The sequence below is a fragment of the Macaca thibetana genome, chromosome 6 (assembly GCF_024542745.1).
Source record: "Macaca thibetana thibetana isolate TM-01 chromosome 6, ASM2454274v1, whole genome shotgun sequence".
NCBI lineage: Eukaryota > Metazoa > Chordata > Mammalia > Primates > Cercopithecidae > Macaca > Macaca thibetana.
In genome coordinates this window covers 125768859-125796279 of record NC_065583.1, presented here as the reverse complement: position 1 = coordinate 125796279, position 27421 = coordinate 125768859, and the positions used below count along the sequence as shown (strand labels likewise).

At 39.6% G+C, this 27421-nt stretch overlaps 1 protein-coding gene across 7 annotated transcripts in view; it reads right to left on the bottom strand.

Annotated features, from left to right (window-relative positions):
• The window catches only part of ARL15 (ADP ribosylation factor like GTPase 15), a 443095-nt gene that overhangs the window by 300487 nt on the left and 115187 nt on the right, over positions 1-27421 (bottom strand). For all 7 annotated transcript variants that reach the window (XM_050794109.1, XM_050794107.1, XM_050794110.1 and 4 more), the window contains one exon: positions 1512-1656. In XM_050794109.1, coding sequence (XP_050650066.1) covers positions 1512-1656 — 145 coding nt within the window. The remainder of the gene's footprint in view (positions 1-1511; positions 1657-27421) is intronic.

Below are 27421 nucleotides of genomic sequence, written 5' to 3'. Positions count from 1 at the left end.
TCATCTCAGACGCACCATCTCAGTAATCTTCTGACTCCACCTCTAACTGTACTACTCACAATTTAGCCTCCACATCATGGCCAGTTTGATTCTTCTCAAATGGACATCTGATCATGTAGTTTCCTTGCTTAAAACAGTCTGATGTCTCTGCACTATCTACACAAAAAGCCCAAACTCCTGAGCAGAGTATGAAAGGTCTGCTAAGAGTCAGCCACCATTGAATACAATTTGTCTCCTGGCACTCTATTAAACATACACTGCAGCCACACAGAAATGCAGTTTCTAGGGGTTGCCAATCTGTTTCACACTCCTTGCCTTCACTCTGCCCCTCTGCTCCTAAGTCCTCTTTCTTTTCCACCCCCTCACCTTGTTTCTTGTACCAGACCTACTTATCAACTTCAAATCTAACGTAGCAAACCACATCATGCATCCTTCCCTTCCCCAGGTCCAGGCAACACTGTCATGCCCCTTCCTTCCATGCCCCGTCCATTTCTGGATATGAACTTAATGTTTACGCAGCCAGTACACTGAGACTCCTGGAATGCTGAAATCATTGTTTATCTCATGTCTAACACTGAACCTAGCACATAGTAGATGCTCAAAATAAGCTGGCTGATGCACAATCTTTTCAACTTTCCAGACAACGTCTCACCCTTCTCCTTCCTTATCAGCTCTCTCTGCACAGCAGCTCTGTTCTCCATCTCTTACAACTGTTCTTCCATTATTTCCTCTAACTTATACTCTTCTTTCCTTCTTCATTGTCAGAAGAGAAAGAGGACACACTTGGAAAGTGAAAAAAAAAAAAAAAAAAAAAAAAAAAAAACCCTAGCCAGGATTTCTCACTAATAACTTTTTTTTCTTTGGGGGCTACCCTGTGCATTGTAGGATGTTTAGTAGCACCACTGGCCTCTATCCACCAGAAGCCAGTAATACCCCTGCCCACAAATGTCTCCAAAATGTCCCCCTCAGAGGCATAATCTCCCCTGATTGAGAACCAGTGCCCTAGACTGACTTTGCTTGGCTCCATCAGGAAGCAATAGGGAAAGGCTGATGGATAATCTCTTGCACCGACTTTCCTCCAGGTGAAAAATGACGAGGGAAGAAAATTCAGACTACATCAGTTTACTGTTCAGGGAGTGTGTGGCCAAGAAACATAGGCTGGAGTGACACTTCAAGGAAGGAAAGTACTCCACGGACCCAAGATGAATCCATTTTGTCATATATAAGAGTTCCAGATTTCAGGATTCATTTGTATTAATATTTTCCCAAGCTTCATTTATTTAGTGCCACTGAAAAATGACCTGCTAGAGGGATGCAGGATACAGCAGTTTAATGCTATTAAATCCATTTCAAATCTTTTTTGAAAAAGAGACAGTGTTTAAAATTAATAAACTGACTAAAGCATTAAACTATAAGTAGAAGGGAGGGGAGGAACCACATAAATTGCACAGGAAACCAGGACATCTTGGGATGAGAAAGAAGAAGGGACAGAACCCCAGCACAGTACCCACCTGTGGTCGACACGACATTCTCGGGGCTTTCACTGCAGAGTTTGGACAACAGACTGGTTTTGCCAGAGCCTGTGAGGCCTATGCAAACCAGGTCATATTCTGGTCGTGCAGGTGGTGGTCCCTTGCAGCAAAGTGCTCTAAAACACTGCCAAAAGAAGGGGGGAAAATGTTCCTTTAAATGAGAGTGTGGAAATAAACCTTAGTCACATTTACAATGACTGACTAAGTATTAAAAAGTAATTGAATAAACTATTACCTATAAGGAAGAAAATGGTAACTTTAGAACAGTGAAACCTAGAGACACCACTCTAGCCAAGTGATCAAAGTTAACATCCTTAGTTATGAAATGTTTTTCTACTTCATGGCTGCCTTCCTGCTATGGCAGGTGCACTGCAAAAAGCATGACATCATCCCACAGCTTTCCTGCCAAAACCACACAATCTGAATCTAAGCATGAGGAAACCAGATAAAGCCAATCTAAGGAGTATTCCATAAGGCAACTGGGCTGTTCTCCTCCAAAATACCAACTTCTTAAAAGTCAAAGAAAGACTGAGGAACTGTTCCACGTTAAAGAAGACTAAAAAGACATAATAAAAATGCAGTACATCTTGGACTGGATCCTAGATCAAGAAGGAAAAAAAAAAAAAGCCATAAATGACATTATTGAGACAATAAGTGAACACTGAATATAGACTGCATATTAGATAAGAGTACTGTATAAGGTTAAATTTCCTGAATTTAATCAATGTACTGTGGTTATGTAAGAAAAATCATTGTTCTGAGAAAATATTCTAATTATTTATAATACCTCTAAGTATTTAGAGGTGAAGGGTCTTGATGTCCAAAATTAACTGGCTCAGAAAAATTCTAAATCTCCAACTCCATCTTTATCTGGTGAGGACAGTGATAAAGTCAACATGGCAAAATGTTAATGACTAGTGATGCTGAGTGAAGAGAATAGAGGAAAATTCCTTATTCTGGTCTTACCACTGCTATTATTTCAAAATACAAAGATTTTTAAAGTCATTAAATACAGTCTCTGTATATACCATTGCCTTTCTGGCCTTTGTTAAATTCTGTTTCAGGTCAACCAACCAGGGTACTATGAACTGTAGTATAGTTTGTGCACTGCACAAACCTGTTTGCTCACTGCACAAACCTGTTTGCTCTGCAAGAGTTAAAGACAAGGGGATCTGGGCCAGGCACGGTGGCTCACGCCTGTAATACCAGCACTTTGGGACCAGTCTGGCCAATGTGGTGAAACCGCGTCTGTACTAAAAATACAAAAAAAAAAATTAGCCAGGCATGGTGGCAGGCGCCTGTAATCCCAGCTACTCAGGGGACTGAGGCAGGAGAATCACTTGAATCTGGGTGGCAGAGGTTGCAGTGAACCAAGGTCACACCACTGCACTCCAGCATGGGCAACAAGAGTGAGACTCCATCTCAGAAAAAGCAAGGAAAGCAAGGAAAGAAACAAAGGAAAGAAAGGAAAGGAAAGGAAGGGAAGGGAAGGAAAGGAGAGGAGAGGAGAGGAGAGGAGAGGAGAGGAGAGGAGAGGAGAGGAGAGGAGAGGAGAGGAGAGAGGAGAGGAGAGGAGAGGAGAGGAGAGGAAAGGAAAGGAAAGGAAAGGAAAGGAAAGGAAAGGAAAGGAAAGGAAAGGAAAGGAAAGGAAAGGAAAGGAAAGGAAGGCAAGAGGATTTGGGAGACAGGGTATCATTTGTGCAGCTTTTGATCTTTCTACTTATCCATAAGGGCCAACGATGTGCCAGCTTATAGAGCCCAAAACATTTAGACCCTGAATGATTCATGAGAGAAAGAGGGAAAGGGGGAAACAGGGAGGAAAGAAGGCAGATCTACTCACTTCTGGGTCATCTGGAGATCATGAGAGAAGAGACCTATAAAAAAGTCTGTTGATTCATCTCACTTAGATAAAATCTGAATCCTAATTGGCTGTCATACTCTCGTAAATGAAGCTTGATTATCTCTCTCCCTCATTTCTCACATCTAATCAACAAATCCAGTTCATATGACCTTTGAAGTAGCTCTAGGATCTGTCCACTTCTGTCCAGCCCAGGCCATCATCACCTGGACAACATCAATATCCTCCCACTAGGTCCAGTATATTTGCGCTTGTGCCCCCTATTCTCCACACTGCAGCCACTGGATTGCTTATAAACAGAAAATCTGACCATACGTGCTTAAGCCATCCCAGTGACTTTGCCCAGCTCTCCAGCCCAAACCCTTACCATGGTCTACCCCACACTCCATGATATGCTCCAGCCAAGCTCACAAGCCTCATTGCCCTCACTCCCCTAGATCCTCCAGCCATTCCCTCTCTTACCTCAATTGAGGCATCTAATATGCGGTTCCCTCTTTCCCCTATTCTGGACTTAGCCAACACCTCATCAATTTTAGGTTTCAACTTAATCATCCAGTCCTCAGGGCAGTCTCCTCCAATCCTAAGATTGTGTTAGCAATTCACGTCAAGCTCCACAGGGCTTTTGTAAATTCATTACACAGACAATTGTAGTTTCTTATTAGTCACCAGCCTGTAAGAACCATGTCTGTCCCCCTTCATCTCAGTACCCCCAGTGTCTAGCAGAGAACATGGCATAGAATCTACCCTCAGCAGATAATTGTTGAATGAAGAATGAACGACACTTAAATTTTACCTAAGCAAAGAAAAAAGAAAACATAGAGACTAATAGGATGCTTGATCTATGCTCTCTGGGCCCTCCCCGCTTCAAGAAAATAATGTCAAAATTAGAAACCCTTGACTTTTTCACTTTACTTCAATGCCATTAGTTAGCCTAGTTCCCTAAATAGTGGTTTTGGTGTACACGATCAACTTTCTTGGTAAATTAGAGCTTCTTTTTGTCCTAGATTCACTTTTCCTCCATTTTTAAGAGGTTCTGCCTGCTTCTGGTAAACAATTCTATGACCCATATTCTTCGTGGGTTTATTCACGTTAATTGTATTTCCTCTCAGTCTTTTCAAGCCTGAGGAGTCCTACTTATTTCAGTCTGTCTTCATCCTATGAGATGTTCTTCTCTGACCTTCCTTTAGTTCCAGCACACCCTCTCCCACAAGATTAATGACCATAACTACTAAGAGCATTCTAGACGCCAACACATCGTGTTGTGGATTCATATGAAGGCTGGCTGATACTGTCTGACTTTTACAAGCTTTTTTATAAAGTCTGTCTCCCAGACTCAGAATGAGAGTTTTTCTCAGAGATAGGTTTATTTATGTATGTATCTATTCCCTCAAAGATGGCCACTGGCTAGCAGCTGTTCAGACTTCGAAAAGGTCTTCCACATTCAATTAGGACAAACAATAAAACTAGTCACACAGTTTCTTTTACTGGGCTGCTCTGGTCTTGTTTGGGGTTCAAGGAGAAGAGATACCATTCCTGCTCTAGAGGCCCTCATTCTCACTCAGCTCCTTCCTCTGGACTATCTCCTGGAGGAGGGCTGGCCTGACTATCATAAATCTTAAAATATCGAATGAAACTGTATGTAACTGATTGCTAGAGCATCCTGCTTAAATTATTCATGACATTATCACTCATATTTTTGCCAAACACTCCAGAATTTCATCTTCATGTTCTTTTTAAAATCCAGAGTATAAAAACTTTGTAGCCAACTCCATTCTATTTCACCTGTTTATTCTAGATCACCTAAGGCACTTCTGACATAAAAGATGATTTCATAATGATAGCAGTGATATTCTACTCCACTGTCTTTTCTCTTCTCTTTTTTTCTTTTCTCCAGATGGAGTTTTGCTCTTGTTGACCGGTGCCTGGGCTGGAGTGCAATGGCACAATCTCAGCTCACAGCAACCTCCACCTCCCGGGTTCAACTGATTCTCATGCCTCAGCTTCCTGAGTAGCTGGGATTACAGGTATGCGCCACGACGCCTGGCTAATTTTTGTATTTTTAGTAGAGACGGGGTTTCACCATGTTGGCCAGGCTGGTCTCAAACTCCCGACCTCAGGGGATCCACCCACCTCAGCCTCCTAAAGTGCTGGGATTACAGGCGTGAGCCACCACGCCCAGCCTTCTCTTCTCTTTTTCTCAAAACGATCTCTCTCTGTCGGCCAGGACGGAGTGCAGTGGAGCAATCTCCAGTCACTGCAACCTCCAAATCCCAGGCTCAAGCAATCCTCCCACCTCAGCCTCCTGAGTAGCTGGGATTACAAGTGTGCACCACTGCACCCAGCTAATTTTTGTATTTGTAGAGATGGGGTTTCACCATGTTGCTCAGGCTGCTCTCCAACTCCTGAGCTCAGGCGATCCACTCACTTCAGCTTCCCAAAGTGCTGAGATTACAGGCGTGAGCCACTGAGTCTGGCTTCTCTTCCCTTTTTATATTCTCACCAGTGATGTCATCTCCAGTCCCATGGTTTCAATCATATAACTGAATGACATAAAGACATCCAACGTGACATCTCCCCCTGCACCTCCCCAAGCTCTTTCTCAAAGTCCAGGCTCTGTAGTTTCAGTTGTTCTATAAGAACCCAAACCAAAACTGAATAAAACAAAAGCCTCTCCACAAAACCACAGGCTATGGAACTTAAAATCTAGATTGATAGTTATTACAAGGCAAAATCTTCTAAATAAATCACAGACTCTTAGAAATCAACATGTATTTGAAATGACGGAATAAATCATCCTATGGGTAACAGGAATAGTGTCAGATTTTGAGTCAACAAGATAAAACTTTTAAGAGTATGCTACTTCCAATGGGGAAGGAATGGTCATGTTTTCTGAGTCAGTTCCTAAAAACTGTAAAGAGTTTTCATTTGTTTTTTGTTTTAAAACTTAATGAAGCTTTGGATCCTATAGTCAATTTACTTAAAATTACTCATTTTGGCCTCTAGACTATACTGTACCAAAGTTCATTGTATGTGTCTCCTACAGCAGCTCTTGCATTGTTAAGAGTAAGCCCTTTTCACTGTCATACAATGCAAAACACAATGCTGTCGGCAGCCCTGACAGCAAGCGGCAAACTCAGGCCTCATTCCCAGGCCAGACACTAAGGCATTGTGTAACTCTGCTCAAGCCTCATAAACCTATCCATGCTTCAGTTTCCCCATGATTAACCAGTAACGTTTTAACACTCTCTGCTACTTCCTTTCTTCAGGAGGATGTTATGAGGCCTGGGTGCAATACATTATGCTACTAAGAAAGGCACTATATGGGTAAATAACTGCTCATCACGATGTTCATTTTCCCAAGGTATCTTAGGTGACAGTTAGCTTCCTTAGACAAGGGCCTGGCCGCCCAATATACAGCCCAGACTGTAGTACTTCCAATAGCCCACAGCAGCCTCCACATGCTCCATTCTATCCCAGTTCAGCCCAAGACACTAAACACACACCACCCGTCCCCAGTCCCCTGGTAGCAGCAAATAGAGAACAGAGCCAGTCTGAATATAAGTATACCCTCTGGGGGACCGACCAAGGTCATGGTCTCCATTGCCTAGACTGCTTCAGCTCACAGGCCTTTTCACACGGGGACAGTCATGACTCGGTCTTTTTTAAAAGAACCCAGTGTATCTACCATATTATGTCAGGACACAGGATGTTTCCCCATTCTGTGTACCCACAAACTTCTAGTGCTGTATTTGAAGAAACGGTGTGCCTAGGTCTTGAGAGAGGGCAAAGACCAGAATCACCAGTAATAAGTGACTATATCGTAGACTTTGGACAAATCATATAATCATATAGTCAACAGCCAAAATAATAGATTAGCTTAAAAGCAGAGGCAAACCCCTTAGAAATATGTGCTTAAAAAGGAAGGTGACTACAAATATTGGAAAGAAATGAAAGCAAACGATAAAATTACTAGAGTAAAATAAGGACTGGCATTTCAGTCTGATGACCTAGCACTAAGACAGCAAGATGATCTTAAAATGTCCCCATTTGTGTTGGGAACAGAAAGAAGGTATTTATTTCCCGAAGAGTGCCAGACATTTGGTAGGTCTAGCAGAGCACTGTACACAATTGGTACTTGATGAATAACCCCTCATGTCAACATTGCAAAGCACTAATTAAGCATTTAATTGTACATTTCATTTTCCTCTATATTTCTACCTTAATGACTCCAGCTACCCTCCAAATCACCACTATTCCTTCATATGATCTGAGCACTTAACGTTTCTATGCCACCCTGTTCCTGTGCACACAGAATAAAAGTTCCTCCCTATTTTCCTACTTGGCAAACTCCTACTCAAAGTTCTGTTTAAAGGGCACCTCCTCTGAGAAGTCTTCAATGTTCTCAGAGAGAAATAACTCTTTCTTCCATTTCTTGGTCCTGTACACACACTAGCACTACAGTTAATACCAGCCACATGTATTCTTTTCTAAGATTCACTGGCTGATAGAAATATGCACATAGACGCAAAGGCATATCCATTCTTGGTCCTATTATAGCTTCAAAAAGCTTAATTTTACAGCTACCAAGGGGTGGCCAGGCACCAAAACAGAGCAGCAAAGTTGTCCTACAAATATGTGTTCCTAGATGAGAATCTAGCTCAAAATCCTCCCACTTTGGCACTGGCCCCTGCATTGCCAGTATTTCCTACCATCCTGTTTCGCTAAATTCCCAGCCCTTTGGGACATGGCATTTGTTTCAATTGATGCTCTGTTTTTCATCATGAATACATGATTTTATTCTGAGCATGATTTCAATTTGATTGAAGCTCTGTATAGTTGCTGGAAACTTTTCTTCAGTCGGCTTCGGGACCTCCCCACAGCCACACTACCCAAGCCCCACACTGTTTCCTTCTCATTTCAATACTGGTCTCGCCAGACAGAAACACAAGCTCTCCTGTGACAGCTCACCAGGTCTTTTTCTATGTGGCCCACGGGTGGGGCCAAGCACTGCACTCAATAAATACTTGTTAGATTAACAAAACATCCATGAGTTGGTACCTAAAGGGAAGAGAAAAATCACCCATAATTTTAAGTGGATATATTTCTCACATAGTTGGCTTCCAAACCAAAAAGAGGCAGCTATTCATTCTGACCCTTCTCCAACTCTCATAATGAAGAAAAAAAAGCTTCTAAAAATAAGTCAATTTCTAGATGTGTTTTCTAACACTAAGCATTGTTCAATGAGTAAAACATTAAGAAGTGCTTAAATATCTAAAATGACTTGATTTAGAACAAAATATTTTCCAGGTCAGTAACTGTCAGATATGGATCTGTCTTTTGAAAATGTAAACCCCATACAAAATACAACACGCTACAAAATGTGTTACAGGATTTGTCAGAGTTGCTTGAGCTCTGTAGGAGACACTGGGGACAGGTGTCCTCATAAATTAAAAATAAAACCATATTGAACACCAGATATAAGTGACTTATGGGTATTAATGTATCCATTCCCTAAAAAGTACTATATGATTTCAATTTAAAGAGGAGGAAACTGAGGCTCAAAGAAGTTAAGTAACTTGCCTATGTGGAACAGGATTCAAACCCTGGCAGTCTGGCTCCTGAGCTGTTTTCCAAACTTCTGCAATGATAAGCCTCTAATTTCCAAGGGCATGTCACGCAAAGGAAACTTTAGATCCATTCTGTGTAGATAGAGGGCAACACAGAGATTAGAAAATGTACCAGAGAGCTATTAAGTGGCAGAGCTGGGGTTCATGGCAGAGCTAGGGTTTGAGTCAGGGTTATTCCACTCCAGAGCCCTGGTTCATGCCCTCAAGTCAGGGATCAGAGCATCAAAAGTGGGGTGTTCTGTTCTTTTGAGGGGGTGAAAGAGTGCTTTAAGTAAGTTTGCCTTTGTAACTGAAGAGAAAAACACCGGGCAAAGGAAGTCGAAGATACAAGTCTTTGTATTGCTTCTTTACTTGTACCAGCAGGTTTATGGCTAAAGTATCTCTCATTCCAGGCAAAAGGGACCTGCAGCTCTCTTGGAGTTAGAGGAGTTGGGTGAGAAATAGCATCATTAAGGTTCTTGCCCTGCTGAATTAGAGAGCAGGGGAGGAAGAGGAGAGGAGATTGACTGGGATGGAAGAAAAGCGGGTACCAAAGTCCTGCTGGCTTCTCTCTTTCACACTGTTTGCTTCTTTCATTTAACCCTTTTCTGTCCTCTGGAAAGGACAAAACTTATGTATTAAGAGAAGCCAGTCAGGTGCGGTGGCTCACGCCCGTAATCCCTGCACTTTGGGAGGCCAAGGTAGGTGGATCATTTGAGGTCAGGAGTTCGAGACCAGCTTGACCAACGTGGTGAGACCCTGTCTCTACTAAAAATACAAAAATTAGCCAGGCATGGTGGTATGTGCCTGTAGTCCCAGCTACTCAGGAGGCTGAGGCAGGAGAATTGCTTAAACCTGGGGGACTAAGGTTGTAGTGAGATGAGATCATGCCACTGCTCTCCAGCCTGGGCGACACAGCGAGACTGTCTTGAGAAAAAAGAAAAAAGAAAAAAAAGAGAAGCCCATGTGAGCTGCAGAGATTTCCAATCCTAAGCATAGCAGTAAGGAAAAAATCTCTTTTGAAACAGCCTCAAATTATATGCATATATAAGTTACACCTTAAAATATATGTGTATATAAATTATATCTCAATAAAGTAAAATAAATAAGCAAATACTAAATAAAATATGTTGGAGGAGAGTATAGGAGAAAATATATGAATAAACTAGGTTGTGCAGAAAGGCATGTGAAGGAGAAGGTCTATAATGAGCATGCAATCTCTCAGCTAATCCTATCTTTCTAGTTGTAAGAAGAGAAACAAAAATCAAATATGCTTCGATGTCTTAGGGTGACTACTGGTTCTTGCAAACAAGTTCAAAATGGCATCTATAGCAAGAGAAATAATAAACAGGGCAAGGGAGTGCTGTGAAGAGGCCCCTGGCTGCCAGACGGAAGACTTCTCCATGTTCCAAGAGCAACCTATGTTTTGAGGTGGAAATCCTGTCATCCTTTAAGACCCTAGTGGGAAAAAAAACAACAAATTGTTTTTACAGAAGGTGGGTCAAACCTTTCAGCCATGTGGACTGCTGGGAGCACACAGATGAAGGCTTTGGACTGGAATTGTCCCAGGGCTGAGGCTTCTGGCCAATACATCACACTGCCTCAGGACACTAAGTCTGTCTTTGCCTTACCCTTTGTATTTCTCAATCCACATTCCTTTTTGGGGTGAAATACTCCATTATTTCTGCTTTGTTCTGGGCTGTCTCCTGTCTCTGTCCCTATTAACTCGTGGCAACAAAAGAAACAAACAGAAGCAGGGGATTTCATGCTTAGCAGCTATAGACATTGGCCTCACGGCTTTGCAGAGGGGCAGACATCTGAGACTTTGAATGGAAGAGAGTGCCGCTGCGCTGAACCAGACCCGGGGCCCACGTGGCTCCCAGTCTGCATCAGTCATCCCGATCAGTGGCTTTCAAGAGTCTCGGTATGTGGAATTCAAGATGAACCAAAAGGGAGGTTTTAAAAGTTAGGGCATGTATCTGATGATTAGATTTAAAGAAATGAATTCAAGATTCTCATATAATTCCCAGCTATGCACAATTTCACATCTTCTCACACTGGAAATAGATCATAGGAATAGGATTTTTTTCTTTTACTAGGAAAGGAAACTAAGTAAAAAAATAAATGTTTCTTTTTAAAAAAAATCTAATTCTCATATTGTAATGGCTTGATGGGAAAAAATCAATTTGTATAATAACAGAATTAAGCAATAAAACCAGCAATAAAATACCCAGGCGTGAATGTCTGTAACGAGACCTAAGCTTTATATGCCACATTCACAAACATCTCCAAATCAGGGCCTCACCTAGGTCAGTTTCAGACCATGTACTACTTTTTCCTAAAGAGCAAAGTAATACAATTTAAAGGAAAGTGAATGAGAAACTAATGCATTTTACAGCAAATCTCTTTTTTTGGTGATTACCTGAACAGAACATTTCTAAACAGGAAGTAGGGCATAAAAATACACAAACACTTTTAACATTCCTTACCAGGGGCATTTTCTATATTTTATACACTTGAGAAGGGTCAGGACATGAAAACATTTAAAAGGAGCTAGGTGGCCGGGCACAGTGGCTCATGCTGGTAATCCCAGCACTTTGGGAGGTCAAGGGAGGATGATCACTTGAGGCCAGGAGTTTGAAACCATCCTGATCAACATAGCGAGACTCCATCTCTTCAAAAGAAAAATTTTAAAATTAGCCAAGTGTGATGGTGTGCACCTGTAGTCCCAGATCCTGGGGAGGGTGAGGCAGGAGGATTGCTTGAGCCCAGGAGTTCAAGGCTGCAGGGAGCTACGATTGTGCCACTGCACTCCAGCCTAGGCAACAGTAACAATGTCTTAAAAAAAAAAAAAAAAAAAGAGAGAGAGAGAGCGCGCTAGGTTCCATAAGTAGACCCTCAAATGGATTTAAATATCACCACAAAAATCCCTAGGAGGAAAGATCTCAATAAAGTAGATTCTTTCCATTCTTTGTGCTTTTGGAACTGAAGCTAGAAAGGCTTATAACAAAAAAAAAAAAAAAAAAAAGGAAAACAAATCAAAATCATTTTTCTTGTAATCTCTAAAAGTGGAAATCCTATTCTATTCTTCACTTAACAATCTTTTAGGCTCCATAAAGATGGAGCTCAGTCCCACATATTCTTCTAGTCACCAGTTCCTATGGATCTGTCCAACTTTGCCTCTACTATTTCCCCGTTCCTCCCGGACCCCAGTGCCTTTCTTTGTTCAGGACATCACCACAGTCCTTTGGATAACCACACTATCTTTTCTCCTAACTGGTGTCATTAGCTCAGGTCTTATCCTACTTCAATTCAGTCTCCAGAATACTATGTTTTTCCCCTGACTTAAAACTTTTCTATAGCCACCCACAGCTGTTGGGATAAAGTACAGACTCCTTATCCAGGCAGACAAGGAGCTTTATGATCTGACCTTTGCCTTCCTTTCTGGTGTTCAATAGTTATTATGCGGACCACGTGAAATAATGTCTATAACAGCTAAAACATGGTTTGACACACAAAACTTAATTGATAATAATATTAATCATTATTTTTCCCACCATACACATGGCCCTCAAGGCAATCATATGCACCTCCATGCAGTTTCTGATCCATTCTCTTTCCTGCTCTATGTCAGCAAAGGGGCTGACCCTCTGCTTACACATCCTTCCTCAGTATTTTCCTCTGGCTAGCTCTTAGTTATCCTTCAAAATTCAGCTCAATGATTATTTCTTGCAAGACAACTTCTGTGACCCTCAGACTGATTTAGATGACCTTCTCCAAACTCCCTGAGTACCTTTTCTATTTCACTGTCATAACACTCATCATTCTGTCAAGTACAGTTGATTTGCCATCCATCTTCCCCCGCTGGACTTAGAGCACTTGAATGCAGGCACTACTTTTAATTCAACTTTGGACCATGAGTATCTGACCAAGCCATGTGGCCGGATGTGCTCCTCAGTGATGTACGTGGCTATGATTAAAAGCATAGTTAGACAAGCCTGAAATCAAACCCTATGGCAATTAGGACAAGTTACTTCACTGACAGCTAATCTAGAAAATAGGGATCATCTCACAGGATTGCTGGGAGTAGCAAATAAGGTACTGTATACAAAATGCTCAGCACAGTACTCAATAATCAAGAGGTATTATTATCATCATGAGTGCTAATATTAGATTTTTCACTTACAATAGTGTTTTCCCAAAGAAAACTTATTTTTATGACCACACATTAGGGAATTCTTCTCACAGTAGATAATTAAAGATGATTCAGGATTTGGGCTTATTTTAACATCAATTTGGTCAAAGATCTGATATGATATGCCAAATCCTAATGGTGGCTAATGACATACAGGTAGTCCTTTTGGTTTGCAATAATAACAACAATTAAAAGGTCATAGTATGACATATAGTGGGACAATCATTGGATTTTTTTCTTCCTCTAAAGGTGAAAACCCCTAAAAACACACTTTCAAGGATTACTGGTCTATCCTACCAGTTAAATCAACTCTCTTTGAATATAAATTTCTATGTAGACCTAGACAAAAGCATAATAGAGCAGAAGTGTCCATAATCCCTGTACATCTTCAAGTCACATTGCTTTAACTGCTGACAAAGACAAATGTTTACTATGGTCTAGCGCAGAGAAGCCAATACAGTGAGCGAAATGCTATCTCGCCTCACACATCAGCACACGTGCCAGACAGGTTCTGATTGCAAAGTCTGTTATTGGTGATGAGAGAGGCAGAGAGGGCACAGCTGGATATTTCAGATCCACAGCTGAGCTGGCAGCAGTGGGAGTTCAAGTCATCTTCTCACTTGAAAAGCTGGAATGAATCTGTGAGAGTTATTTAAAGGTGTGCTTTATTAAAGAGGTACTTTCTGACTACTGTCAAACTTCACGAGCAAAAGCTGAACACATAGATAAAGGCAGATCTATGTGGGGTCACCTATTAGACGTCAACTGATCTCTTTCAGCACCCACAAATCACTTATTGAAAATGAAATACCAAAAAAAAAGTTTCCCTTCAAGATTAAATGTAGCATGTGGACTTAATTTACATTACTATTGCTTTTAGTATTTGCTTTATATTATTCCCTGAAATTAGCATGGGCACAAATGCCTTATATTATGTTTCTTGAATTTATAGCCCGAATTATATAGATTATACAAGTACCATATACAGATTCATGAAGATATTAGACAGGCTCCATGGGCCTTATACATTTAACTAGAGCTTTACTAGAATAGTCTCAGTAGCATTGACTTTTATTTTTTATTTTTTATTTTTTTGTCAAACAAAGCACTCACTCTATCAAAGGAGTTCTCAAACTACCAGGAAAATATGATACTTGAACATCCCAAGTGTTTCTTAAAAAGAGATATCCTCATTTTCCTTTTGTACAAAACAGGGTTCAGATTGCAAATAACAGAAAAGTAATTCATTGGAAGTATACTGATAATTCACAGAATTGATGAGAAGGCTAAAGAACGGCAAGAACCAAGGCATCCCAAGGTAACATTATTGTAAGTTTAGGAGTTGCCACTTATGCTAACTGCTTGCCACCCTGCACCAAACTCCACTGCAGCCACCAGAATGACATGAGAAGGCTCCAACCCCGTGCGGTGTGCCACTGAGCTGGAGTATCTAACCAGCCAAGCCTTGCTGGGTCTCATGCTGGGGCCCTGGCTACCAAGTTGTTGAGGAAAAAACTGCTGCCCCCTACCATCAGCAATGGAAGGAGGGAACGCTGATTCCAAGTTCTTGTAGGGCAAAGCAGGGCAGCCAAAACCAGTATCAACTATACATTTGGTCCACTGGCCCAACAGACAGCAGAACTTATCTAATACTACAACTGAAGGACATAAAACAGAACATATTTATTCATCTTCCAATTCCACAGACTGATTCTGACAGAATGTGCCAGAGTCTTGGGAATGGCTAAGAGTCAGTCTGAACCAAGGCAGGGGACAGGATGAGGGCTAGTAGAAAACCTGGAGTGAATTTTCCTGAGCAAACACATTTTGCCCTCTCAGTGTCCCACTTGTTATTTAATACTCAGCTCTCCTATTCTACATGTACTCCCTTCTCCCTTTATATTTTCCTACTGATAAATTATTACATGTAAGAAGATGAGGCTGGCTGTGAATGTAGAGGAGGCAAATGCCTGGCAGTTCTTAAGTTCATACTTGCATATTTTTGCTTTCCTTTCACCTTCAATATCTTATATGGGAGAAAATGGGACAGGACATACTTGAAGCCATGTGTAGCACCTAGCTTTTGTTAATTAAACACAAAAACTCAGTGGGACAGTCTGAGCTATTGTTTGTCACTAGCAGTGTAGATAGATATAAACTCCTTAAGGATGTGTGACTAGCCATTCTTTTATTTCTTTCTTTTTAAAATAAAACCATTCCGGTTTTCAACACGTTTGTCTAAGTAAGGTACAATCCTTCAAGTCTCCCTTTTCCAATTTGCAAATCACACCATAATTGTAAAGCAACTGTTACAACAAGAACAAAAAAACTACTCATCTGGAACATGCAACAAAAAATAGAGCAATCATATTTATGGTTAGCAATAAATAACTAAAGGTCCTTGGCTAACAAACTCAGCTTTCCCAAAAGGAAAAAAAACCTGAAAGTTCACAGTAAACTATCATGTTAAGAAAAAGCAGTTGGGGAATGGGAGTGGGAGGTAAAGGATTAGGTAAAGGTATGTGTTTTATAGAAAAGGACATTAGGCCTCATTTGCTTGGTGAATCTGTGGAAATAATTTATGATATTCTATACAAGGAATTACGACTCCATCCTGAACAGACTGCTTATCTCCCCATGGCTCTTCATAAGCAAGAAAGGGCATGCTCATGACTCTTTGACTTTAGTGTTAACATTGATTTTATAATTACAATAATATTGGATACCAAGGTCCTCAAGGGAATTATTCATGGACAAATTAGAGACAATATTTGCCAGAGATAAAATATTCATCACCAACAGAGTACATAAAATGTATCTGAGAGGATCAGGGCTCACTTGGGACCTACACAAGCGGAATAAGACGTCACCAGAAAAATGCAAGAATTCTCTGATATGTAAAAATCTTAAACAAAGAATGTCAGTCTTAACAAATTCTGCACATACTAAAATAAGACCTCATCGTCACATAATCTGGGGGCATTCCGGTAGGGTGAGAATAAACAATTGCCCTGAAATTTTCTTAGAGGGCTTCCAAAGCAAATACATAACAAGGACCCCACAGCTCTCTTTTTAATCCTATTAATTTTAAATTTCTGACAAATTGCAAACTTCTCTTTGCCTAAGGGTTATGTCTCAAGCTAGCCATTTTTTTGTGCAATCTTTAAGGTTTTCTACGTATAGGTTCATATCACTGGCAAAGTCAACGTCCAAAAGTCAGTTGCATATCTGTACACTGATAATTAACAACCTGAAAAGGAAATTATGAAAATAATTCCATTTATAATAGCATGTAAAAGAATAAGACATTTAAGAACTAACTGAACCAAGAAGGTGAAAAGCTTGTACAATAAAAGCCACAAAACATTGCTGAAAGAAATTTAAAAAGATACAAATAAACGGAAATACATCCTATGTTCACGGACAAAACACAATAATGTTAATCTGTCAACACTAACCAAAGGGATTCAATGCAATCCTAGCAAAATCCAAATAATTTTTTATGGAAATAGAAAAACCCATCCTAAATTCATATGGAATCACAAATGACAAAACAATCTTGAAAACAAAGAACAAAACTGGAGCTAGACTCACACATCCAGATTTCAAAACAAACATACGGTAACAAAAAGAGCATGTTATTAGCATAAACGCAGACATATAGACCAATGAAATAGAATAGAGATCCCCAAAATAAACCTTTGCATGTATGGTCAAATGATTTTGGGCAAGGGTGACAAGACCATTCAATGGGAAAGAATGGTCTTTTCAACAAATGGTGCTAGGAAAACTGGATATGCACATGCAAAAGAATAAAGTTGGACCCTTACCTAATGCCATATACAAAAGTTAACTCCAAATGAATAAAAGCACTAAATGTAAGACCTAAAAGTATAAAAAACATAGAAACATAGAAAGTTTTTTCTTAAAAAAAACATAGGGCAAATGCTTCATGACTGAATTTGGCAATAATTTGTTGGACATGATACCACAGACACAGATGAAAAAAGAAACGATAGGCAAACTGGACTTTATCAAAACTAAAACATTTGGTACAACAAAAGAAAATGTCAATAGTGTAAAAAGGCAGTCCATAGAATGGGAAAAAATATTGGTAAATCATATCTGTAATAAGAGATCAATGTCCAGAATATGTAGAGAACACCTAACACTGAACAATAAAAAAAAAAAAAAAACCTCTTTTCAAAAATGGACAAAGAATTTGAAAAGACATTCCTCCAAAGAAGACATACAAAAGGCTAATTAAGTATATGAAAAGATGTTCAATATCACTAATCATCAGGAAAATGCAAATCAAAACTACAGTGAGGGCCAGGTGTGGTGGCTCACACCTGTAATTCCAGCACTTTGGGAGGCAAGGCAGGTGGATCACTTGAGGTCAGGAGTTTGAGAACAGCCTGACCAACACGGTGAAACCCCATTTCTACTAAAGATACAAAAAAATTAGCCAGGCGTGGTGGTGCATACCTGTAATCCCAGCTACTCAGGAGGCTGAGGCAGGAGAATTGCTTGAACCCAGGAGGAGGAGGTTGCAGCGAGCCAAGATCACCCCACTGCACTCCAGTCTGGGTGACAGAGTAAGACGTTGTCTCAAAAAAAAAAAAAAATTATGGTGAGATATCATTTATTAACACATCCATTAGGATGGCCACTATCTTGGTCTGTTCCTGTTGCCATAACAAAATACGTAATTTACAAAGAACAGAAGCTTATTTTCTCACAGTTCTGGAGGCTAGGAAGTCCAAGATCAAAGCACTGGCAGTTTGTGTCTAGTGAGGGCCTTCTGCTACATCTTCACATGGCAGAAGACAGAAGGGTGAAAAGGGCCTAGCTAGTTTTCTGGAAGCACTGGATAAAGGTATTAATCCCATTCATAAGGCCATAGCCCCCAGACTTAATAACTTCCTGAAGGCCTCACCTTTTAATACCATCACATTGGGTCTTAGGTTCCAACATATGAATTTTGGGGAGGACATGCACATTCAAATCATAACAGCTACTATCAGAATAATGGAAAATAACAAGTGATGACAAGGATATGGAGAAATTAGAACCCTGTACACTGCTGGGGAGAATGTAAAATGATACAGCAACTGTGAAAAACAATATGGCAGTACCTCAAAAAATTAAAAGTAGAATTATCATCTGATCCAATAATGCCATATCTGGGTATATACCCAAAAGAACTGAAAGCAGGATCTGGAAGAGTTATTTGTACACTCATGTTCATAGCAACATCATTCATAACAGCTAAAGCACGGAAGTACCCTATATGTCCATCAACAAATAAACGGATAAGCAAAATGTGATATAGACATATAATGGATTATTATTTAGCCATAAAAAGGAAGGAAGTTCTGATACATGTTACAGCATGTTTCAACCCTGAGGACATAAGACTAAGTTAAATAAGCCAGCCAGCCATAAAAAAGACAAACACAATTTGACTCTACTTACATAAGACAGAATTAGTCAAAGTCATAAAGACCAAATGTAGAATGGTAGTTACCAGGAAACAAGGAGGCGGATACAGAGAGTTATTGTTCAATGGGTATAGAATTTCGGTGTTACAAGATGAAAACGAGTCATGAAGATGTATGGTGGTGATGGTGGTGATATAATATTATAAATGTATTTAATACCACTGAGCTGCATACTTAAAAATAGTTAAGATGGTGAATTTTATATGTATTTTACAAAACTAAAAAAAATTTTTTGAAAAAAAAATCCCACAACGATTTATAACTCATCCCAAACCTATTCCTCCTGAAACTTTCCTCCTTAGTTAACAACAGCTCCATTTTCTCAGTTGCTCAGGCCAAAAACTCTAGAATAATCCTTGGCACCTCTTTTTCTCTCAAACCACACATCCAATCAATCAGAAAATTCTGTCAGCAATAGCTTCAATATATATCCAGACTCCAACTACTTCTCACCACCTCTACCCTTACCACCCCAATCTAAGCCACCATCGTCTGTTGCTTTGATTATTCCAAAAGCCTCACACTGGCTTCCTGCTTTCACTCAAACCTCCCTATAGTCTATTTACAGCACAGTAGCCAGAGTTATCCTGTTAACATATGTCAGACCAAGTCTCTTTTCCACTCAGAATACTCCAAAGGCTCCCATCTCACTCAGGCTAAAAATGGAAGCCCTTATAGCAGACTGAAAGGTCCTATAAAAATCTGCCTCTTTCCTCCTTCCTCCCTGACTCCTAATTATTTCTATGACAACATCTACTATTTCTTCCCTCAGTCAGTTGCTCCAAGCAAACTGGCCTTCTTGCAGTTCCTGGCCCACGCTCGGTAACATCCAACTTCAGGACCTTGGTACTTGCCATTCCCTCTGCCTAGAAATCTCTTGCCCTAGAATACACATGATTCATAGTCACTCCTTTATGTTGTTTGGGTCTCTACTCACATATCACCTTTTCAGTGAGACCTGCCCTGATCACTTTTAAAAATTGCACATGTACCCTAGAACTTAAAAGTATAATTTTTTTTTTAAAAAAAAAAAAAGGGCCAGGCGCGGTGTCTCATACCTGTAATCCCAGCACTTTGGGAGGCCGAGGCGGGCAGATCACAAGGTCAGGAAATCGAGACCATCCTGGCTAACACAATGAAACCCCGTCTCTACCAAAAATACAAAAAATTAGCCAGGCGTGGTGGCAGGTGCCTGTAGTCCCAGCTACTCGGGAGGCTGAGGCAGGAGAATGGCGTGAACCTGGGAGGTGGATCTTGCAGTGAGCCAAGATCGCACCACTGTACTCCAGCCTGGGTGACAGAGCGAGACTCCGTCTCAAAAAAAAAAAAGTCAGGAAAAAAAAAAAAGTGCAACCTTTCCCACCACAACATGTTCTATCCCCCTTATGTTTTCCCACAGAACTTACTATCTTCTTAGTTACTCAGTAATTTACTTATTTATTTGTTTATTGTCAGTCTCCCCTCACTAGAACGTAAGTCCCTTGATGGCAAGATTTTTTACAATTGTTTTATTGAATTATTTCCTAACCTTTTACATCCGACAGAGGTTGATGGAATTCTGTATTCTAGCCACACTTTTCCTGAATGGAAGGAACATACATCCTTTTCAATCACATTCTATTAAATTTGGCAAATCTTATACTTTTATGTGACTCCTGTGTTTTGTCTTCCTCTAGAATTATAACACTAAGGTCATGCTAATGACAAAGAGTTGGGGTGGGGGTGGGTCTAGACAGAGTTTTACTTTCTAATCTTTATAAGAAGACACAAGAGGAGAAACCAGTCTTTTGAGAGAAAAAACAGAAAACGTAAGTATCACGGAAGTAAGAAAACTTAAGTGTTTCAAGAGGGGGGAGGTAAGCCACTAAGATGAATGCTTCTGAGTAGTTAGATCAGAACACACAGATAACCATTGTATCTGGGAATATGGAGGATATCGGTGATCTTCACCAGCACCATCTTTCTGGGGTGGTAAAGACAGAAATCAAGGGTATGTATTTAGGTCCAGTGACACTCTTCATTTGACATGTTTCACATAGGATATTCCTTCCATTCCCAGGGCTTCAACTATTCTGATGACTTCTGAATCCCATATCTGCTTCAACGTCTCATTCTGCAGAGCCAAACTAGAGTTTTTAAACTTCCTGTTAAACATCTCTATCTAGATATCCCTTCGGTACTCTCAAACTAATAAAAATCCAAACTCAGTATCAATCCTACCACCCACGAAAGAAACTTCTTCCTTTTTTCTATATTTCCTGTTTCAGTAAATTGCGGCATCATCCAATCCATCACCCAAAGCTTATCCTCAATCCTGTGTCTCACAATGTCCAAAATTGATGCAAGTCTCCTATTTGTATTGATTTCACCTCTTAAATGTTTCTGTAATACTCTAATCCAGGGGACCTCAACCCCCAGGCAGTGAACTGGTACTGGTCCATGGCCTGTTAGGAACCAGGCCTCACAGCAGAAGGAGAGCAGCAGGAGGGCAAAGGAGCACTGTGGCTTGAGCTCCGCTTCCTATCAGATCAGCTACAGCATTAGATTCTCATAGAAGCAGGAACCCTACTGTGAACTGCACATGTGAAGGACCTAGATTGCTTATGAGAATCTAATGCCTGATGACGTGAGGTGTAACAGTGTCATCCTGAATCTATCCCCTCTACCCCAGTCGATGGAAAAACTGTCTTCCACAAAACTGGTCCCTGGTATCAAAAAGCTTGGGAGCCTGTGCTCTAATCTATTCCTATTGTTTTACAATAAAGCCTTCATTATTTTTATGCCAGAACTATAACTACTTCAACTTATGTATTCTACCTAGCTCAATAAATATTTGTTGATTTCCTGAAATAGCTCATATGGCTCTGTTATAAATTACTCAGATCTAGGTTTATAAAATTAATGCTGTCCCTTAGAAAGCTTGGTTGAACTTTTAAAAAAACAAACTGAATAATTGGGGGCTGGGATATCATGAATGATAATAACTGTAAATAAAAACATACCAAAACAGAAAGTTCTGTTGGACGTGGGTGTCCCCTGGGAGACTATGGTAGCGAACACTAAAATCCTAATCGCCATGCATTGGAATTATTCTGACTATTACTTTCTTTAGTCCCTTCTTATCCACCCAGTCTTCTTTGACAACATGTTTCCCCTTCATAATTTAGCTCTATACTGTCTAAAAGCTGTAACTTCAATCGAAGAACCTAAGCATTTTTAAAGCAAACAAAATACACGACATAAATTATTATCAGAGGCATGGGCCCACTGAGATGTTCATTTTGAACAAGAAGAGATAAGTCATTCCTGGGAGAACACAGGCAAGGATAAGAGATTATTCAAGCCTAATATGCAAGGCTCCTCACCTCTCCGTCATTTTTATGAGACCCACAACATAGTCTTAACCCCAATAACCTCCATAGGGCCTCACCAAGAAAGGATAGAAAAGACCTCAGAATTATTTTGGCCCTAAAACATTTTTGAATCAAGCTAGAGAAAGTTATGAAACTCACAGTTGTCATACTTGACTTGCATCCAGAAACACAATTCAAATGAAGCATGTAGTCTAAATGGTTGATAGTTTTCAGCTGGCTGTACTTTCCAGCCACCTAAAATGAAAAATCTAATCTCACTCTAATAAAAATCTTTGACCTGGCAAAAAAAGAAACATATACCTTTGTGGTAAAGTGAGGAGAGGAGGGAGGTAACAGAAATGGTAGAATGACTTTACAGGGTTTTGACTTTTAAACACCAATATTTATAGATTAAAAACTGTCTGAAAGGTTAAGCTTGGAAAGAATCTACTTCAGATACCTGATACAGCACAGGCACAAAATGAACCCTGTTTCATCTAACTTGTACCACGGGAGAATTTTACCTTTAGCTTTACCAACTTCCCAAGAGGACTTCTACTCATGTTCCTTAAAATCCCAAAGGTCTGTGTAGTGAGGTATCCCACAAAGAGTAGGGTGTCCCAGTCCTCCTCTACTAGTAGATGGAAATGACATGGAGATATCGCGAGACACTCAGGATGTTTATTTACTCAGAAAGTAAATCTATGTTCCTTTTGTCCAACAGGCAATATTATTCTTATTTCTCAAGGCCCAAGGTCCGTAACTACTTCTCCCCACTTAAGGTTTACACTACATTCTGTATTCTCAAAATACTTAATTAATGTTGCTAATGTGCTACGTACTTAACTACGTACAAGCCAAATTAAGCCACCTGTGGTCAATATATACCTGGACAGCAAGGTTCAAGATAGATCCTATATTCAGACTATCATCAATGCAAATACAGAAAAAAATCAATCCAGACTTTACTGTATTCATCCTTTATTCATTAGGAATCATGCAAAAAGCTCACATAAGAATTTTAAAAGGTTACAAAACATGGTAATAGTGTAAATAGCTACAACAACAACTGAAGGCCCCACAGTCATTTCACAAGCTAAAGAAGGAAATAATTTGCTCTTTCCACTAATCTGACAGTTGGCCCAACCTCTGATAGTTCAGGAGATCTTTTTTCTGTTATCTCTAGTCCACTTATAAGCATGTATGAGGACACACACTTAATTTGTTTTTCTCTGTTTTTTTCTCATGTCTAAAGTAATACTTGGAATGAATAAGTTGATCAATCAGAAATGTGCAAAGGAAAAAAGAAATGTCCTGTCATATTCAACCCTCTTAGAGATAGATGATCAGTGTTCAGTCCTTCAACTTTTCTATGCATATGCTAATATATATGCCTTTCTCTTTTCTTTTTTTAGTACAAAAATGGAATCATAATATGCATACAGTTATACAACTAGCTCATTATTTTTCTGACAACTATGTATTAGTCCCATTTTAGGATAAGAAAACAGACCCAAAGAATAGGTGATTTGGCAAAGGTGACTCAGCTAATAAGTGATGGAGTGGGAATCAAGACCAGAAATCTGACTGTAGAGTTTGACTGCTCCCCTTCCAAACAGCAGAAAAGCTGTAGCCCATCTTCTCCTGTGTGCTACCAAGCAAACCTGTGCTATTCTGATGAACATGCTAGCACATATTCATCAAAACAGAAGAGGAGCCTACCTGATTCTTTTTAATGTCAGCATAGAATTATATTATATGCCTACCCCGAAATTTATCAGTCTCCATTTGGTGGCTAAATACATGGTTAATTTTAAACTATATAGAATTTAGATTTTTAGAGCTAGAAAATACCTTAAAGAATATGTTTTACGGAATCAAAAGTTCTCAAGATAGACGAACATACTAAAGCCCCAAATCTTGAAGCATATTCATCAAAAAGATCACAGGTTTCCTTGGTAGCAGACAGGAGATGGTAGGCTGCAGCTTTTTCCACTATTTAGAAGTTGAGTGCTCAAATTCGAGGCCAGATTTCTGAGTTTGATTCCCACTCCAACACTTACTCAGCCACCTTTGCCAAATCACCTAAAAAACTGGGCCACCTTTGCTAAATCACCTAAGTTATTTGGTCCTGTTTTCTCATCCCAGTAATGGACTAATATACAGTTGTTGTCAGGATTAAATTAGTTACAACATAAAGTACTTAGAGTATTGACTTAGAAATAAAGCAGTAAGTGCTAATAATAATAATTATTATTATTTATGCCATACTAGTTCAAGCTTACTTTAAAAAATTATTAAAATTTCTGTTCTTGGTGTGGGTAGAACAGAAAACACAAACTTTTGGTTGTTACTTGAGATTTTGGCATTTACATATTCAATGCTATTTCTTCATTATTCTTTCATTATTAAAATACAAAACTGTGATTAAACAGCTGCAGTGGGATATACTGAATAATAAAGGATTTGAGTATATTAAACTGAAATAGGATTCCAAACAGAAATGTGAACATATATTTCTGCTAGAATTGTTTGTTACCTATAGAAGCCTCCTTCAAATGAGAAATGGAAGAAAACAAGAAAATAAAAACCATCAGTCCTACTGCATTTTCATTCATATGAGTTTCACAATAAAGGATGAAAACTTTAAACTCTGAAGAATATACTAGTCAATATATATTGATTCTTCAGTAGTAAAAACACCTGAGATATTTTTGGGAAACAGATATGTTCATTTCAGCTCTTCACAACATATAGATTTGTACTTCCTTTCACATTCGTGGTATTTGTTTTCAGATTTTTTTTTAATTTTTTTACTTGAACACACTAGACTGAAGTGTAGTAGCAGAGTCCAAATTGTTTGAACATCTTTCAGCTGCAAGAACACAACATTATCAGGCAATTCATTGTAAAAAAGCAGCATGAACTTGTCTGGGTGTTCTCCAGGTAATGAGAAATATCTCATGAATGCCAGGGAAAGAACTTTAAATGACTGCTCTTTTAACACACCTTTCAGGCAAATGTCTTAAGGCCAGTGTCACAGAAAAGCACCTGAGCGGGAGGGGGTGCCCCTGCTTCATGATCACACTAGCTCTGAACATAATTAAAACTAATCCTTTTACCTGCCTACATTTTTTACAAGCACTCTGTTCAGTACAGTACATAAAAAAGGTCTGCATGTTTTATACCAAGATTCGATCAGTACTTCAACATTTGGGGGGGAAATGCAAGTCCAAACAACAGCAGCTCATTCACTTATTTAAAACATTCAGCTATTTTAAAAGGCTTAGAAAACACAGAGCATAATGGTGTATCATAATGACAAGTCCTCATTGGAGGCACTGCATCCAAATTTGCTTACCTCAAGCTTTGAAAAACAGCCAAGATATGAAAACTCTAGAGAAGGAAAAACTTATGCCATGACTTGCATTAAGAAACAGGCTATAGAAACAACAAGTGTTTACAAACCAATTGAGGTACTTACGTTACCCGAGGAAGGATGATAAAAGAATTATCTAAAAAATTAGTTGATATAATCATAAACAATACCCTAAAAGGGTTACCTGTACAAGAGTTAGGCAGAGGTCAGTGTTGCTCTGTCCTCACATTCATGGTATGACTGAGAGAAAATACAGGGAATATCTTCACTTAGGTCACAGAAAATACATTTCACCTGGCAATAAGCACTTCAGCTGTTGATGACAAACTTTTTATATACAATTTTATTCATCTTTCCATACTCTATCACACATAGGCGAAAACAACAACTCAATAAACTGAACCACAATTATACTTCTTCTGCAACGCTTCTTCTCACACTTTATTGAAACGTCACTTGTTATAACAACAAAAAGCCTACCTTCTCAACTAATCGGATTTACTTTCACCACTTTTTTGCAGCTCAGTCGGATGATCACGATACATATAACACCTATGCCCTTTGTCTCCAATTAAATCCCTCATATTCAGTGGGTTAGAAAAAAAAAAAAAAAAAGTTGAGTGATTCTATTTATCTCAATAGCTTTCCTTGGTTTTACCCTCAGTTCAAATCTATGGCTGACCAGAGAGAAGACCAGAGCACAATATCTCCATGGCCTTAGTCCTGACTCCATAATGAATGACTTTGAGTTTCTTTTCCCAGGTGCACCTCTTCCCATCCTTCTCAATTCCTTCACTCTATACTTCACCAACTACCCCACACCCACCTCACTCTACACCTCACCAACTACCCCATACCCACCACATCACCATGAAAGGAATAAGCTTTTGTGTTTTCAGAGTCTGAGATATGAAAAAGATTCTTTGCTTGGTCAAACTTCAGTCAGGCTTCCGAACCTTCTCCTAAACCCATCTGTGCACTTCTTTGTGAAATCCCATTTTAGCAAAGAGCCTGGCTAAGTCAGTTCAGCGAGAACCCCCATATCTAATTTGATCATCCTTCTCCACCATCCCCCAGGTGATGTCTGATCACCTCAGCCAGTCTTCTGCAAGAATCCTGTTAGGTTGGTTTAGCCAGAGTCCCCCTTACCCCTTATGTTTCTTCTTAGTAATTTTCCATCCACGGACCCCTACCCTGCTCTTTGGCTATAAATTCCTACCTCCCCATGCTATATTTGAAACTGAACTCAATCTTTCCTCTTGCACTGCAAGAACCCATTGCAGTGGTCCCTATACCTATGGTGATGGTCCTGAATAGTCTTCCCGGCCTTTACTGAGCATCATTGAATAATTTTTCTTTAACATGTAACCCAAAGTCACAGTGGACCATCTCCTTGACCTCCTAACTTTAGTAACTAGGGCCTCTTAGAAAACCTCAAGTCAGAATTTAAAATTATATAGGGACAAAAATCAAGTGACCAAGCTATGTAACTGGCAGGAAATTCAAAGCAAGAAGGAATTCCCTCACAGCCCAAAAACATGGGTACCAACTAGAGCATATGGCACAAATAAATTCAAAATTTGACATTTTGAAAGTCATATGAATGAGCTCTCTCTTTAGCTCAAGTTTAATGACTCCTGTCCCTTTAAGAAGTTTCTTATTTATTTCTTAGGCAAGTGTAATTAAGAAACAACCACCCATATTGTAGAATAATCAAGATAGAAAAATTATATTTGTATAATTTGTGTGATACAGTATATGGTAGGCAGAATAATGGCTCCTCTAAAAGATATCCATATCCTAACCCCTGGAACCTGTGACTGTTACATGGCCGGGGGCATTAAGGTTACTAATCAGCTGACCTTACAAATATTATCCTGAATTAATCCAGGTAGGCTCAATGTAATCACAATTGTCCTTAAGCAGAAAGGAGAAGTCAGAAGAGTCAGAATCAGGGAGATGGCATTGTAAGAAAGACTGACTAATCACCACTG